This window comes from Anolis carolinensis, unplaced genomic scaffold (genome assembly GCF_035594765.1).
Source record: "Anolis carolinensis isolate JA03-04 unplaced genomic scaffold, rAnoCar3.1.pri scaffold_8, whole genome shotgun sequence".
Lineage (NCBI taxonomy): Eukaryota > Metazoa > Chordata > Lepidosauria > Squamata > Dactyloidae > Anolis > Anolis carolinensis.
The window spans coordinates 12013483-12031035 of NW_026943819.1; the positions used below are offsets into that span (position 1 = coordinate 12013483).

At 41.8% G+C, this 17553-nt stretch overlaps 1 protein-coding gene across 1 annotated transcript; it reads right to left on the reverse strand.

Annotated features, from left to right (window-relative positions):
• Nucleotides 1-1175: 1175 nt before the first annotated feature.
• LOC100555559 (uncharacterized) lies at nt 1176-15468 on the reverse strand. Its single transcript, XM_008119678.3, has 2 exons — nt 15329-15468; nt 1176-6524 (listed from the first exon to the last, which is right to left on the reverse strand). The coding sequence occupies exon 2, from the start codon at nt 6512-6514 to the stop codon at nt 4523-4525; it is 1992 nt and encodes a 663-aa protein (XP_008117885.3). The 5' UTR covers nt 6515-6524; nt 15329-15468; the 3' UTR covers nt 1176-4522.
• Between the last annotated feature and the right edge of the window lie 2085 nt (nt 15469-17553).

Sequence of the window (17553 nt, forward strand, 5' to 3'; positions counted from 1 at the left end):
ATAACTTTTAATGGTACTGGTGACATATTCTTGGTACTCCGCATTACGGGAAAAGTGCCATTCACATTCATAGAGTCATAGAATCATAGAATAATAGAGTTGGAAGAGACCTCATGGGCCATCCAGTCATTCAAAGCACCCTCGACAGATGGCCATCCAGCCTCTGCTTAAAAGCCTCCAAAGAAGGAGCCTCCACCACAGTCCGGGGCAGAGAGTTCCACTGTCGAACAGCCCTCTCAGTGAGGAAGTTCTTCCTGATGTTCAGTGGAATCTCCTTTCCTGTAGTTTGAAGCCATTGTTCCGCATCCTAGTCTGAAGGGCAGCAGAAAACAAGCTTGCTCCCTCCTCCCTATGACTTCCCCTCACATATTTGTACATGGCTATCATGTCTCCTCTCAGCCTGCTTTTCTGCAGGCTAAACATGCCCAGTTCTTTAAGCCGCTCCTCAGAGGGCTTGTTCTCCAGACCTTTGATCATTTTAGTCGCCCTCCTCTGGACGCTTTCCAGCTTGTCAACATCTCCCTTCAACTGTGGTGCCCAGAATTGGACACAGTGTGATTCCAGGTGTGGTCTGACCAAGGCAGAATAGAGGGGGAGCATGACTTCCCTGGATCTGGACACTCGAGTCCTATTTATGCAGGCCAGAATCCCATTGGCTTTTTTAGCTGTCGCATCACATTGTTGGCTCATATTTAGCTTGTCAGTGACAACTCCAAGGTCTTTTTCACACGTCCTGCTGTTGAGCCAGGCGTCCCCCATTCTGTCTCTTTGCATTTCATTTTTTCTTCCTAAGTGGAGTATCTTGTCCCTGTTGAACTTCATTTTGTTAGTTTTGGCCCATCTCTCTAATCTGTTAAGATAGTTTTGAATTCTGCTCCTGTCTTCTGGAGTGTTAGCTATCCCTCCCAGTTTGGTCTCATCTGCAAACTTGATGATCGTGCCTTCTAACCCTTCGACTAAGTCATTAATAAAGATGTTGAACAGAACCGGGCCCAGGACGAAACCCTGCCAGTGACTCTTAGGTTGCATCTATACCACAACCCAGTCAGTTCTTGTACACGGCAGGACATATTTGGGGCCAGTGTAGTTCATTTGTATGGAGATTAATGACTGCCCACCTCTGAAAAATAGAAATATCATAGGTCATTATGGTCAGAGCTAGAAAACAAGAGAGATTTTGATGGGAGGAAATCACTTTTTATTAAGAATAAAACGGATGTGCATGTTATTGTTTTTTCTATAATGCTGTGCTACAATACTAGAATGCTGAAGTTCATCAGTTGGACACTCAAACATAAGATATACAATGAAACCCTGTTCAGTGTCCAAGGGACTCTGCAACCCTTTCTCTGTAGCCATGACCTTTCCAAGTTTGCCAGAATAATTGGATTCGGGGAACTGCAGCTACATTCATCTGAATATAGCTGCAAAACTCCAAATAGTTTTGCAATAATTCCCAATTACATAGGCCTCTGTAACCATGCATATCTGAAAAGCAATATTTTCCCTTTAGAGATTTTCCCAACACTCGCTTATCCAATGTTCTGGATTATCCAACGCATTTTTGTAGTCAATGTTTTCAATATAACGTGATATTTTGGTGCTAATTTTGTAAATACAGTAATTACAACATAACATTACTGCGTATTGAACTACTTTTTCTGTTAAATTTGTTGTATAACATGATGTTTTGGTGCTTAATTTGTAAAATCATAACCTAATTGGATGTTTAATAGGCTTTTTCTTAATCTCTCCTTATTATCCAACATATTCGCTTATCCAACGTTCTGCCGGCCCGTTTATGTTGGATAAGTGAGACTCTACTGTACATATAATAAAAGTGAAAATATGTATGCATGTGTGTGGCTGGGGTGTCCACTTACACAGGCAAGCTCCTGCCTCTTCAAAGAGCTATAGCTCCCACTACTCAGGAGACATCAATGGTCCTCCCTCCAATGACATTGCAGGTTATAGTGAGCGCCATGAACATGCACAAAAGTCCTGCCAATGTCCTCCACAAACACCATACTGACAACCACTGAAGTGAAGACTTTCGTATGGGGACAATTTCATCCTAGATTTTCTGTTTTTCCTCCACCACAGACATCCCAGTGTTCCTTACTCTCTCCATTGGTGTGGAATTTGCATGACTCCGCCCACTGCCTCTCCCATAACCCTTTCCTGTTATTTTCTATAGCCCACAGCAAACAAAGGAATTTATCAGCACCTGAACATACTAGAGAGATTTGGGGAGGTTTGTAGGTATTGGAATGTATAGTTCACTTGCAATCTAAGAGCATTCTGAACACCAACAATGGACCTGGGACTAACTTGGCACACAGAACCCCATGACCAACAAAAATTATTGGTGGTCTTTGGAGGGACTTATAGGAGTTGTAGTTCACCTACATCCAAAGCGCACTATGAACCCAAACACTGATAGATCTGGATCAATCATGGCACACATACCTAATGTGCCAAAATTTGATTACTGGAGGGGTTTGGGGAAAACTGACCTTCCTTTCTGGGAGTTGTAGTTCACCCACAACCGGAGAAACTGCAACCCCCACCAATGATGGACCTGGTCCAAACTTAGCCCACAGAACCCCCATGAGTAACTCAACCTAGTAAAGGGGTTTGAGGGAACTGACTCACCATAGTGGGAGTTGTAGTTCAACCTACAACCAGAGAGCACCCTGAACCTCACCAATTATGCATCTAGAGCTAACTAATTGAAGAGAATTTCCATCCTGGTCCACTTCCTCAGCACAAAAAAAGACTGACTCAACAAGATAGAAAGGACTCATGATCTTGCAGAATGGACATAAACTGCCAGAAGCAAGGATTGGGTTTCACAGAAAACTGATTTTCACAATCCATATGTGAAAGTACTACAGTGAAGTGTACCATGCAAGAAGCACATTCCTCTAAATATTCCTAGGGCTCTTTGGGGAGTATTTTAGTGAACCGCATCCCCATAAGCCCTGTGGCAAAAGCAGAAAACACAGAGCGTCCTTCATCTCTCCAAACAGCCACCTTTGTGAAGCCTCTAAAATGCTGTCTTTTTGAAACAGGCATCTTTTGCTTTGCCACCATACCGAAATTTGAATAATGTTTTGCCTGGAAAATGGATCTCTGTATGAACTTTTCTTCAAACAAGAAACATCCAAAGGATGTTTCACATTGCTATAAGAGGAAACTTGCATTTCCTTGTCCTTGTTCCATTAATGTTTTGTTTTCATTCCCTTCAGGAATGAATCAGACCCTCAACTCGATTTACAACACCAAAGGGGTTCATGGCATCTTTCCACAACGCCTGAAGTGTAACTTTTATGCCCCATTTTCTTCCATTGTGATGAGACTCATGTGACTCACTGAAGAAATGGGTATGGAAACGTCACGTGGAGTTGTATTTTGGACAGCAGGAAGCATAAGATGCTTGCGTTTCCGGTCTTCCCCTAAGTTATGTAACACCATAAACCACTTCCACATACACTCCAACATTTCACAGACAGAACAAGTAGCTAAGCAACATGAGATTATGGAACGACACACAAGTGAGACATCACTGCAGCGGTTTGCTTTTGCCTAAGTCTACTGGGAAAGGCAAGATTCGGCATCCTCCTTTGTTCTCCCCTGTGTTAAGTTAATTCAGTGCAAACTTTGCTCCTTGAACTCACTTTGTAGGAATTGAAGTAGGAATGGGGACATTTTGAAAGCAGATACAAAATGCAGGACAACGGAGGAGTAATCAGAACGGTCCCTACTAAATCTAGACTGTTGGAGGATGTTCTTTCAGCAAAGATTAAGAGGGAGGATTGCTCCTTTCTCCCTAAAACAGACTTTATTCAATGTAAAATGCCATATTACAAAATAAAACATGCAGTCCTGTGTCAATGGGTATAGGCTGTCAAATAAGATGTTTTCTAATATTTCCAGTATGGTTAGTATTCAGACAAAGGCTGCGTCTGCACTGTAGAATTAATGCAGCTTGATACCACTTTAGCTGCCATAACGCAGTGCTAAGGAATCATGGTGAGGCACCAGTACGGCTCCATAATATTGAGCTATGGTTCTTAAAGTTGCACCAAAAAGTATAAATGCACCCTCCTTATCACACTAGAGCTTGGATCCACTTGAACTCCACTTTAGGGAGGGGGCTTTAAACAGCTCGGCCAGACAGGTTCTGAGCTTCACCAAACTACAAATCCCAGAATTCTGCAGGAGGCAGAAGCCGGATTTAAAGTGGTTTCATGCTCTAGTGTGATGAGGTTATGGCAAGAGTGTGGAAATATTCAAACTAACTTGTTAACATCTTTACTTAGAAACTGTTCTGAAACAGCAAAGATAGCCCTAGATGAAAAAGTGTAGATAGCAGCTTGAGATCATTTACACAGTTCTTAAAGACACTTCAATAAACAAGATGTAAGAGTGCATTCTCGACAAAACTACAAAATTATATGGATTTGTCTTCTGGACATTTGCTACATCAACAAATACAAGCTTATGGGAATGATTTGCCTCAAGGTATCAGGAAACGTGTGGATAACACGGTGCCCAAGAGCATGGAAGGGAGGAGGACGGCATCTGTAAAATGAAAATGCATAGACATTGCACTGTTTCCTGCGGGGGGGTTGGCAGGTGCTGAAGCCCTGTCCTCTAGTGCAAGTTTGACAGGTATAATCGATTCTTCCAGCTTCTCGTTGCTGTTGTAAGCCATTTCTTTTTCACTATTTCTGGAGTAGTTATGGTATAGCTTCGTGCACATTTCGGGTACCAGTCGTTTCAGAACTCTGGTTTCTGTCTCAATGGCCGTTTCATTTCTGCTCAGCTTCATGTACTCGCCCATCGTGGCATTCACGCAGTCATTCACAAAAACATCAATCGGAACAGGATAGCTGTAGTTTGGCTGGAAAATACGGCCCATTAAACGATAGCGGTTTTCATTCCACCACTGTTGCTCCTCGCTGCCATTAAACTGAAACTGCATATTGCCCATTGGGCCACCAAAGCTGATCTCACTGTTTTCCACTGCAGTACCTGCGACAGCTTCTCCTTGTGTGTGCTTTATCGCAGGGTTAGCTGGGTTAGGCACCTGAATGTTGGTATTGTGGATTATGCTTCCTCCTTCTGCTTGCCCAGAATAGCTACGGTACTGTTGAACACACATTTCATGTACCACTTGGGCCACAACTCTGCTCTCCATCTCATCTGCTGTTTCATTCCCACTGGGCTCAATGAATTCTCTCACTGTGATGTTCCAACAGTCCCTCACAAAGACATCCGCTGGAACAGGTTGTTCATACTTTGGATAGTAGACGTGATCAGAATAGCGATTGCGATTTTCATACCACCACTGTTCCTCCGCGGGGTTTCTAAAATTGAAGTGCATGTTGGACATGGCGCGACCTAAAAAGAAGCCACCAAGGGCTCCCACAGCAGCGGCTCCTGCCATATGCTTCAAATTGGTCTTGGGAGGCTTTGGCTTCCATGGTTTAGCATCATAGTGACCCCATTTTGGATTCTGGGGGTAATTAGGATTCTGTGGGTAGCCAGGGTTAGGGTGGGGATAGCTAGGGTTTTGTGGGTAATTAGGGTTATGGGGGTAGCCAGGATTTGGGGCTGGGTAGGCAGGGTTGTGTTGAGGGTAGCCAGGATTATGTGGTGGGTAAGCAGGGTTTTGTGCGGGGTTGGCAGGATGTTGCGGTGGGTACGCAGGGTTGGCAGGATTATGTGGATAAGCAGGATTTTGTGCAGGGTTGGCAGGATTATGTGGAGGGTATGCAGGGTTGGCAGGATTATGTGGAGGGTAGGCAGGGTTTTGTGCGGGGTTGGCAGGATTATGAGGAGGGTATGCAGGGTTGGCAGGATTATGAGGAGGGTATGCAGGGTTGGCAGGATTATGAGGAGGGTATGCAGGGTTAGCAGGATTATGTGGAGGGTATGCAGGGTTTTGTGCGGGGTTGGCAGGATTATGAGGAGGGTATGCAGGGTTGGCAGGATTATGTGGAGGGTATGCAGGGTTTTGTGCAGGGTTGGCAGGATTATGTGGCGGGTATGCAGGGTTTTGTGCAGGGTTGGCAGGATTATGTGGCTGGTATGCAGGGTTATATGGTGGAGGGTTATTTGCGGGTTTGTTTTGTGGCACCATGGGATTTTGCACAGGCTGGACTGGTTGTCGTGCAGACTGGACCGGTACTTCCTGTACAGGTTTTACAGGGTTTTGTACAGGTTTTATAGGTTTGTGTACAGGATTGCCAGGTTTACTAGGTTGAAGCACAGGCCTGCTTGGCTTGCTAGGTTGATGCACAGGCCTGCTCGGTTTGCTAGGTTGATGGACTGGCCTGCTGGGTTTACTAGGCTGATGTGCAGGCCGGCTGGGCTTGTGGTGACTCCCCCTGTTACCGCCACCACTGGGTCTGCTGCTTCCTCTTCTGGAAAGGGACATGCTAACTTCTGTCTGAAGCAGAATAAAGAGGATCGCTATTGAGCAAAGCACCAGGTACTTTCCCATGTTGACTGTTCTGAAAAACAAAAGAGTGAAAAAATCTCATTAAAACTGAAGACAAATAAGAAAAAAGAAGACAGTGTAAAATACATCTCTGCAAACAGGCAATAATAGAATTTCTAAAACAACCTTGCATGACTCAAGAGTTGCCAAACTGGGCAGTCCAGAGCATAATGGTTTCCATTTCCTCCCTGCAGTGGCATGTGACTGCTCAAGTGAACAATCAGCAATCACAACCCCTGAGGATGCCTGCCATAGATGTGGGCAAAACTTCAGGAGAGAATGCTTCTGGAACATGGCCATACAGCCCAGAAAACTCACAGCAACCCAATCAGCAATCACTTATGGATCACCATCTCACCTACCTTCCTTGCATCATGGTTTGTTATTGTATTGTATGTGTATATTTACTGTGTCTGCTTCTTGCATTGTTACAACTCTGGGGGTGGCTGGGGGATTAACAGTGCTCCATGTGTATTAATAACAGGTCTTGCATGTATGTGTGGTGGAGGTAAATCTGGCCCCGATCTCAGGATCAGGCACATTTTGGTGGCAGAGAAAGCTATTACTTGGGGCCTTGGTCCTACATGATTTATCACAGTTATCACAGCTCCAGCAGCAGAATATAGCATAAAGCTCATTGATCAACAAGCCAATTGGTTGATATAACTGTAAACAATCAAATGGTGGGCTCTTTGTTTCATATTGTGTTGCCTATGCTTAATTCTTTGTATCATGAGAGGGAGTGCATCATGAACATGCAATTGTTCTTCTGTATGTATTGAGGAAATTTTAGAAATGAAAAAGGTGCTATATTTTGCAATGAATATTAAACAAGAGGATGACCTATGCTCTGCAAATAAAAGGTTGTTTGTCAGATGTGGATGGATGAAACCATGGATACTAGTCTCATGGATATGCTGTGCTGCATTTCACTAATGCTCTTCTTTCCTAACAGCGTCACCTGCCTTGCTGCTCAGACGTTGCCCAGAAAAAGCAAGAGAAAGATGTTCCAGAAGGAAAAAAATAAGGCTTAGAAAGCAAAGTAGAAACAATGTTAAAGATCTGCAAGGTAACAATGCAAGCAACACAGAGGAAGCGACTTGCTCTTTCCTTTCCTCCATCTGCTACTTTTCGGTGGCATTCCTAGGATTGATGTACATGCTTTCGCCTCCATGTACCTCCTGCCATATATGTCTCCACATTTGCAAACTAAATAATTTCACATGTGCAGTCTCAAGAACAAGCACCCTAGCTTTGAAAACAGGAGCAGTACAACAGAACGTTGAACATTAAGTGAGTATAATGTAATATATTGTGTATAGGTAGGTAAAGGTTTTCCCTTGACATTACGTTTAGTTGTGTCTGACTCTGGGGGGTTGGTGTTCATCTCCATTTCTAAGCCGAAGAGCCAACATTGTCCACAGACACCTCCAAGGTCATGTGGCCGGCATGACTGCATGTACCAGAGCCAGGCCTGTAGCGAGGGGGTGGTTTTAGGGGTTCAACACCCCCCCCCCCAAATTTTTCAGGTTGTAAAAAATCTGGTTTACTCATGAATTTTAACTGGTTAACCAAATCCCCATGCTAAGTCTATGAGATGCAAAACATTAAGAGTCCCTCCAGGCACTATCTCAAGCAGATATTGACAGGTTTGTAGCGGGGAGGTGTGTGTGCTAGGGGTTCAACCCCCCCCCCCCCGAAATTTTCAAAACCCCTCCCGAAATTTTTTCTGGCTACGGCCCTGACCAGAGTGGTACCTATTGATCTACTCACATTTCATGTTTTTGAACTGCTAGATTGGCAGAAGCTGGGGTTAACAACAGGAGCTCATTCTGCTCCCCAGATTCGAACCGCCAACCTCTCAATCAGCAAGTTCAGCAGCTCAACGGTTAACTCGCTGTGCCACCGGGGGCCTCATATTATGTATAGCCTTCAACGATATGTAAAAATGGGTGGAGCTGCTCTGGCAGTAATCCATCATATCAGACAGATTGCAGTAACAGGGAAGGGAATGGATTTGGAAGTCTTTCTCTAATTTCACATGTGAAGCATTAGGATCTATGCAACTGGATTTCACAATATTAGGAATCATCTGGCAAATACCCAGCATCATATGAAAAAGGTTCCCATGATGCAGGTGAGCTTGAGAAGATACTGCTTGGGAGGCATATACTTTAATTTGGTTTTGCTGACTACAGCCAAGGGTATATGCCAGTTTCACAATCTCCTTCAGTGAAACTTGGAATCATTTTTTTCCATCCTAAACATTTTTAAAATACAGCATGTTCTCCAAAATTCTTCAAAAACAAACACATGAAATAATCCATACTGGGTGGATGAATTCATCTGCTTACGGATCCCTACATTCCACTTTATAAAACACCAAAATTCTTTCTCATTCCAAAAATGAAGGGGGAAATCAATGTTTATAAACTACAGAAAACTGGAACATAGATTACAGCCCAGGCATTAGCAAACTTTGGCCCTTCAGGTGTTTTGGACTTCAACTCCTACCATTCCTAACAGCCTCAGGCCCCTTGCTTTTCTTCCCATAATACTATGTAATACGATTTTCATTCTTGGATTATAAATGTCATTTTCTAATTGGTTCTATCATTAAAAACATGGGGAACTATGTTTTTGTGGGACACCCTGCAACACATTCTGCTATAGTTTTTCAATGAATATCTCTAGCAATTCAACATAGTTTGTAGCAGCCACATAAACAAAATTTCTGGAGTAGAATAACTAATTTGAAAGTAAGTACCTCAGAAATAACACTTTCAAACCAGGAACATGATTTTTTTTTTCAAATTTTGTTACATAATGTAATTCTTAGCCACCTGTGTTTTCACAATGCCCGGATGCCTTTAACAAGGTAGGTCTGAGTATGACAGGACAGGACATGCTTTAGTTACATTCAAACTGCATGACTGTACAACAGTCTGTAATGCCTCCGAAGGGGGAAAAACAATTTGATCTAGTATGGAACAGCTACAGTTTAGTTTAGAGTTGCTTATCTCAAGTGTGTGACCTTTTTCTGACACAGCAAAATGGGTCTTTGCTTCGTTTGTGACAGTGCTGAAGTTATAGCAACCCAAAGGAGACCTCCTATCATCCATGACAATATCCTCAGTGTTGCATTAATAAGGCTGCAGGAGGATCTTTATGTTGGGGAGTCCTGATCTCAAAGGGACAACACTGATGAATCCCACTTTTGCTTTTTTTGCTTTTAAAATGTATCAGTCTCTCGTCTTCTTACTGAAGCTTTATCACATTGCAGTAGGTCCTCCATACTTACGGATTCTGGATCCACAGATTCTTATTTATTTATTTATTTCATTACAGAATTTATATTCCGCCCTTCTCACCCCGAAGGGGACTCAGGGCGGATAATATTGTACACATACAAGGCAAACATTCAATGCCATATGAACATAGAGACAGACAGCTACACAGAGGCAATTTAACTTTCTCCAGCTTCCAGCTTACTGAGGGTATCCTCATTTCTGGCCACAGGGGGAGCAGCCACATCATAATCCACTGTGACACTGAGTCCTTGATGGATACTTCCTCATTCCAAATGCTGCTGGACAATTTTTATGGTGTCGTAAATTAGTTAAATTAGCCTCCTTGCATAGGTAAAGGTTTTCCCCTGACGTTAAGTCCAGTCGTGACCGACTCTGGGGGTTGGTGCTCATCTCCATTTCTAAGCCGAAGAGCCGTCATTGTCCATAGACAACTCCAGGTCATGTGGCCGGCATGACTGCATGGAGCGCCGTTACCTTCCCACCAGAGCGGTACCTATTGATCTACTCACATTTGCATGTTTTCGAACTAGGTTGGCAGGAGCTGGGGCTAACAGCGGGCACTCATTCCGCTCCCGGAATTTGAACCTGGCACCTTTCAGTTCACAAGTTCAGCAGCTCAGCGCTTTAACACACTGTGCCACCAGGGGCCCAAGCGGTACCTAAATTTCCTACTTGATAGATGCAATTATCTTTCGGGTTGCTTATGTCAACAATGAGCAGGGCTATTTTTAATGGTCGGGTGCTCACTCCAACACGGGCTGGCCTCGAACTCATGACCTCTTGGTCATAGTGATTTATTGCAGCTGGGTACTAACCAGCGGCGCCACAGCCCGGCCCATTCATATCTTGAAAATATTCAAAAACAGCTTCCCCAGCTTGCTTTTGCTTTTTTACATCAGGGGCATCATTTTACCATGCTGCTGTATAAAATGGGACTTGGGAATCCATAGGTTTTGGTATCTGCGGGAAACTAAACCCCAACGAATAGCAAGGACCCACTATATTCACTTTAGGCACCTTGCTGGAACTCAACCCTGAAAGTCTGTATTTCTCCATCCCCTTAGTGCTGATGATGCTTAAAAACCTTCCTTCTAGACAGCAGATGAGGAGAGAGGGTGGGAAAGTACAAAATACGTTGAAAAAAATGTCAAAGGCTTTGTTAACTGTGTATAAATGGCTATTTGGAAAAACGAATGCAATACATCTCACCATAAAGAAAAAGACTTTGACCCTCTCTCTGACTGCTCAATCAACTGATGGGCAACTTATGATGGGCATAGCTTCCTATGGCTCTTCTATCATGAAACAGGACTTATAGGCTGCCACAAGTCCTGTGTTTACAAGATTTTAATCTGTGGTTTCCTGATTATTGTTGTTTAGTTCTTTTATCTGGTGGTTTTTAAAATCTTGTGTAAATATTTGCTTTTTTCAATGTACGCCTTTCATGGCAATAATAATCAAGCTGTCAATGCAAACCCTTAATGCTCTCAGAACATGCAGAACCAGAAATGCCAATTAGGATTTTCTGGATTTCGCTGTAAACCCAGCCCTTGTTTACAGCTCTGAGCTCTTGGAGGCATCATGGGAGGAAAGCATAACAAGTGGCCGGCTGCCAAGCAAAGCAGCCGAGTCTGCAAGTCCCATTTTGGATTCGAACGTAAGCCTCCACATCAGTAAATAACACACCTATTGAAGAAAATGCAAGTGCCAGGCCTTTTCCTTTAAAGAGAGATGCTCCTTCTCATTGGTCAAACCACAAAAGTTCTTATGTTTTGTATCACGGTGGAGAAAACCCCACCCAGCCTTCCATATCCAAATTATAGATTTGACTGAGCAAAAAAGATCAGAGAGGGCTAGAGCTTTGTTTAACCACTTAGGTTACATGATACTGAGAGTTTCATGGTGTTTTTTTTAAAAGAATTTCCATCCAAATGTATTTTTCAATATGAGATTGCTTGCAAGAGTAAGACCAGAATCCTGTATGGGAATGGACTTATAAATACAATAATAATTAGAATTGGGCAGTAGTATTCAGTAGAGGGCAGCTGTTACATTATTACATAGTAAAACTGTTGAAAGGAGTGTTACACAACGGAATTGATGTATGATGGGACCAGGGCCGTAGCCAGAAAAAAAATTCGGGAGGGGTTTTGAAAATTTCGGGGGGGGGGGTTGAACCCCTAGCACATACCACTCCCCGCTACAAACCTGTCAATATCTGCTTGGGTGCCTCCAGATAGTGCCTGGAGGGACTCTTAATGTTTTGCATCTCATAGACTTAGCATGGGGATTTGGTTAACCAGTTAAAATTCATGAGTAAACGAGATTTTTTTTATAACTTGAAAAATTTCGGGGGGGGGTTGAACCCCTAAACCCCCCCCCCCTTGCTACAGGCCTGGATGGGACTGAAGCACATTGGCACCAATACGCACTGGACACCAAATGCACATTAGCACCAATGCACATTGGATCTCACTGGTATTATTGTCCCAATACACATCTTCACCATTCACTAACAAGGTTTCTTATTACTTATACATAAAGTGATATCAGATTCCGGCTGTCATCGGCACATTGCAAGTTGGCTTCCAGAAGAAGAAAAAACTCTGCATTAAAAAAACAAATACTAAAACCTTTCTCCATAAGCTCCAATCTGGAGCACTAATATTTCATTATGCAACAGGGGAAGGTATCCAGAGAAGGATGAGATGGGCCTGCCTGTCTTTACCTTAAAATATGCTTCTGTGAGCAACAGAAACAAATAGATTTCTGTTTACGATAGAACTGAACTCTGCATATATATATATATATATATATATATATATATATATATATATATATCTCACCCTAAGGAGAAGACCAGGCTGTGGAGAGCGTGTTCTTGAAGAGCAAACCTGACCTACAGAGGACGAGGGGAGATCAATAAACCATGTTCCCTATATTGCTCAGGGAAATGTCAAGGATTTCTATTCAACTTTCATGGTAACTGACATTCTCAAAGGTTGACTACTATTCAGATACAGTCCTAAAACAGAGATACAATAGAGTCTCAGTTATCCAACATTCTCTTATCCAATGTTCTGGATTATCCAACGTAGTCTACCTTTTAGTAGTCAAGGTTTTCGTAGTCAAACTTTTCAATACATTGTGATGTTTTGGTACTAAATTCATAAATACAGTAATTACTACATAGCATTGCTGGTATTGAACTGCTTTTTCTGTCAAATTTGTTGTAAAACGTGATGTTTTGGTGCTTAATTTGTAAAATCATAATGTAATTTGATGTTTAATAGGATTTTCCTTAATCCCTCCTTATTATCCAACATATTCACTTATCCAATGTTCTGCCAGCCCATTTATGTTGGATAAGTGAGACTCTACTGTAATATGGAGTCAAAGAGTCAAAGGACACTATCCCAGAAAATTATGGGTGCCCATTTCATGTAAGATAGGACAACAGGAATGTGGCATCTATGATATAGCATCATATATACACAAGGACTTGTATCTACACTGGTATATCTACATCTGTCAGGAAGTAGCAGCCTGTAATGAAAGGACCAAGGCATGGATATCTCCAGCTCATCCTCTATTTGGATATCAGCCAGCATGCCAACGCCTTAAACCAAGAAACAGCTTCCTAAGATCCACAGAGATACTTGCAGGAACACCTCAGCAAGTGAGAGTCCAAAAGTGGCAGGCTAAAACCCTGAACCTCAATCAGTGGCTGATGCCAGGTGAGAAACTCCCTCCTGGGCACACAGGAAACTGGGTGATTTGGAAGGCACTGAACAGACTGCACTCTCGCTCCACAAGATGCAGAGCCAATCTTAAAAAGTGGGGCTACAAAGTGGAGTTCACTACATGTGGAGAGGAGCAAACCACAGACCACTCACTACAATACAACCTAAGCCCTGCCACATGCACAATGGAGGGAAGACCTTCTCATAGCGACACCAGAGACACTCCAAGTGGCCAACTTCTGGTCAAAAGGAATCTAGTATAATGTCAAGTTTTTAACTTTGTTTGTGTTTTTAAATACATTATAATTGTATCCTCAATTCGCTTCTGACGTGATAAATAAATAAAACTACATCAGTGTCCGTTACAGTGCATAAAACACAATTTGGCAATAAAACAGTCATGTGTCGCTCTACCATTCAGACCATGGAAGATGGTGCTGATGCCAGCTTTCTTTCATATTCACAAATCCACCATTAATGGGCAGAATGGTCCTTCACACAGGGCTAGCGGAAAGAGAGAGAAAGACATTCACGTTGGATTTATTCCAAAGCCTGCTTCTCTAAATATGTAGCACAACATGAGTCATGCTATTGCTGGGCTCAGGGTGGCTGCTTGCTACCTTGTAACACCAAATCATTTGAACAGAGCTACTGTTTTCCCATCAGTATGAATCATTTCCCCCTTCCTATGTGCAAAGACATGCCTTCTGAGAAAAATATGTTTTTTTCCCTCCCTTTTTCTATAGCTTAGAAGCAGCGCAGTTGGCAGCTTTTGGAAATGGAAATGAACAGAATCTTAAGAGCGGGCACATTACTCAGAATTATTTATATCTCTTGGCTCCTGCTCTTTTCTGTCTTCCAACTGCAGTTGCTGGGAAAGGAGTTTCTGTTTGCTGGGAAGCCTGCGTCCTAGGCATGCCTTGTTTCCAAATGCCTAGCCTCCCACTCCCATTGATCCAACAAAACAACCTGTTCCCCCTCTTCTTGGGAATTTCACACTCTGTTTTGAATAGTTGGGACAGACAACGCAGATTTCACTATGTTGCTACAGCCATTGAAAAATCCTTGTTGCTCACTAACAGTAGGATTCGTTCTAAATGCAGAGCTGTCATGGGCAAAACCAGCAAGATGCCATGTATTTCTTACATTATATAATGATCTCATGAACTGGAACATCCTCAAGGGCAAAAAACAAAGTCATGTCATTTATTATTATTATTATTATTATTATTATTATTATTATTGACATTTATATCCCGCCCTTCTCACCCCGAAGGGGACTCAGGGTGGCTTACAAGTTATATATACATACAATATATTATAATATTAGTATAGCACAATATAAGCACTATATAAGCATTATATATTATTATATTGTACTATACGACTATATTGCAATATTATTAGTAATATTACAAGTAATATAAATTTGCTACTGTTGCCAGGATGTATGTGGATCCTTTGCAAAAGATGAACCAGATTGATGATTAGTCATGAAAAATAAAATTGGTGTCACAACCCTTGAATATGACCACAGCCTAGAAATTCAGTCCTCTGGGATAATTCGCACATCCTAAACCAGAATGATGTGAACGCAGGATGCCTTCTTTATGTAAGACTTCCTAACAAACAATGTTTCCATTCAAAGCAAGTTGAAAAGAAATAGAAAGTGCCAGGCATTAGCTATGATGATTTATGTAACATAGCAGCCGTAAACGCTTAACTTAATTTAATGAGATTTAATAAAGGCGGCATTCACTTACCCTTATTCGGCCGATTTTCTGGTGTGCTTTCCAAGGCTCCCTTCTCTGGGAGAGGAAACTCTTTCTGTGTTCCAAAGTCTGCCTCTCTCCAAATATGAAGCAGTAGGTGGGGCATGTTCACTACCTAAAATGGCCAGTTGTTTGTCTTGGCAGATGCAGCCGTTTCAAAGCAGCCCCCGAGCCATCGCACCATCTTCTAAATGGATTAGAAAATTAGATAGTCATGGGGTCATTTCCAGACGTTGGAGGAGAAAGCAGAAATCTTTCCAGCTAGACACAAGCTTCAAGTAAAAACTGTGCATTCAATATATAAGTTTTGCCGATGTAACTGAAGAATGTGCCCACGGTGGAGAGGCATTTTAAAGTACCATATTATAGCCACTGATTCTACAAACTGGAATACAATAGAATCTTAGGTCCCTTCTATGCCACCATATAAAATCCAGATTATCTGCTTTGAACTGGATTATCTGGCAGTGTAGTCTCATATGATCTGATTCAAAGCAGATAATGTGGATTGTCTGCTTTGATATTCTAGATCAGGGGTCCCCAAACTAAGGCCCGGGGGCCACATGCGGCCCATTGAAGCCCTTTATCTGGCCCCCGCCACGGTGACAGCTCCCTCCTCCTCCATTGAGGAAGGCGCATGCGGCGCAAGGGAGGGAAAGGCGCGCACCTTTCCCACCTGCTCCCTCGCCTGGTGTGCGCCTTCCAAAGCTTTGCTTGTTTATAATGGTATTTTAATTATTATTTAATTAATAATTAATTATTAAGCGGTGCTTTGCTAGAGCTTTTGGTGCACAAAGGCAGAAGGGGTTTGGACTAAATGGCCCAAGGGGTCTCTTCCAACCCTCTTTATTGTTTTTAATATGATTATGATTATTATTAACATTGAGGCTGTATTTGTTCCCGTTTGTTTTGTTTTGTTTTACTTCAAAATAAGATATGTGCAGTGCGCATAGGAATTTGTTTATAGGGTTTTTTTCAACTATTGTCCGTCCCTCCAATGGTCTGAGGGACCGTGAACTGGCCCCCATTTTAAAAAGTTTGGGGACCCCTAATCTAGATTATATGGCAGTGTAGAAGAGGCCTTAAGCAATGTAGACACATATAATCCAGTTCAAAGCAAATAGCAGCCCAGAAAACTCACATCAACCCAGTGATTCAAGCCATGAAAGCCTTTGACAACACATACATTGTCTACTTTGATAATCTGGATTATATGACAAAGGAGCCTCTGTTGTTAATAATAAAAATAATAATAATAAATAATTTTATTTCTTACCCACCTCTCCTCACAGCTTGAGGTAGGTTAACCAGCACCTATCGGAATTAGTCGACGCTGGTTCCTTGTGAGTTACTATTAAAAACAGCCTGAATTAATACTATACCCCATACAAAGCACACTATATACCCTGTATGGTCTTGACATTAATACTGAAATACAGTAATTAAAAGCCAGTTAAATAAAGATAATCATGACGTAATGTAACATTTCTATAAGAATTGATTTTATTTTAATTTTTATTTAAGGTACTATTTTTAAAATAAAAAAAAACATAACTTCATAAATTCCAATGCCAAGTTCCCCAAAGTTTTATTAAAATAACATGGTTGAAATCTTTGTGTTTAAAAAACAATACAGTTTGGAATCTCTCGTCTTCCTTTCAAGACAAATGATTCTTTCAAAATGCCCTTAAAAATACAATTTGAGATTTAATTTGCAATCTTTCGTTGTCAGTATTTTTCCCTAACCCATTAAGTAATGCACATCCTGCTAATTTGGAACAACAACAGCTAATGTATCCAAATTGTGTTTTTGTGAAACTTGGAAAGTTTGTAATTAGAAAGAAAAAAAAGCACTTACCCCTTTTTATTTATTAAAGAAACACTTAGTCATTTGTGGAATTACCAACAGTTTCAGTTCTCAAAATGTTTGTTTCTTTAATGTCTGAGCGTATGTGTATACTTGGGTTTGGGGAGCCCTTGGAAACAAAAGCCCAGCAGTTCTATCTGCAGCTCCTTTTTGTGTGATGGGGAAAATGCTCTGTATTACCATTAAATATTATTGTTTAGGTTTTCTAAACAAGCTATGTATTTGTAAATGGAAATATAGATGACAAACATTCATTCTACTTCTTTGTAAGCAGTTCAAGAAAATAGTTATTGGGCTATAACAGCTAACTACAAAAGTCTGGCTATTCAGAAAACTGTTCTTGTTAAGG

What these genes read in the sequence shown, in the direction of transcription:
- LOC100555559 (XM_008119678.3), bottom strand. Translation starts at nt 6,514, where the DNA reads ATGGGAAAGTACCTGGTGCTTTGCTCAATAGCGATCCTCTTTATTCTG.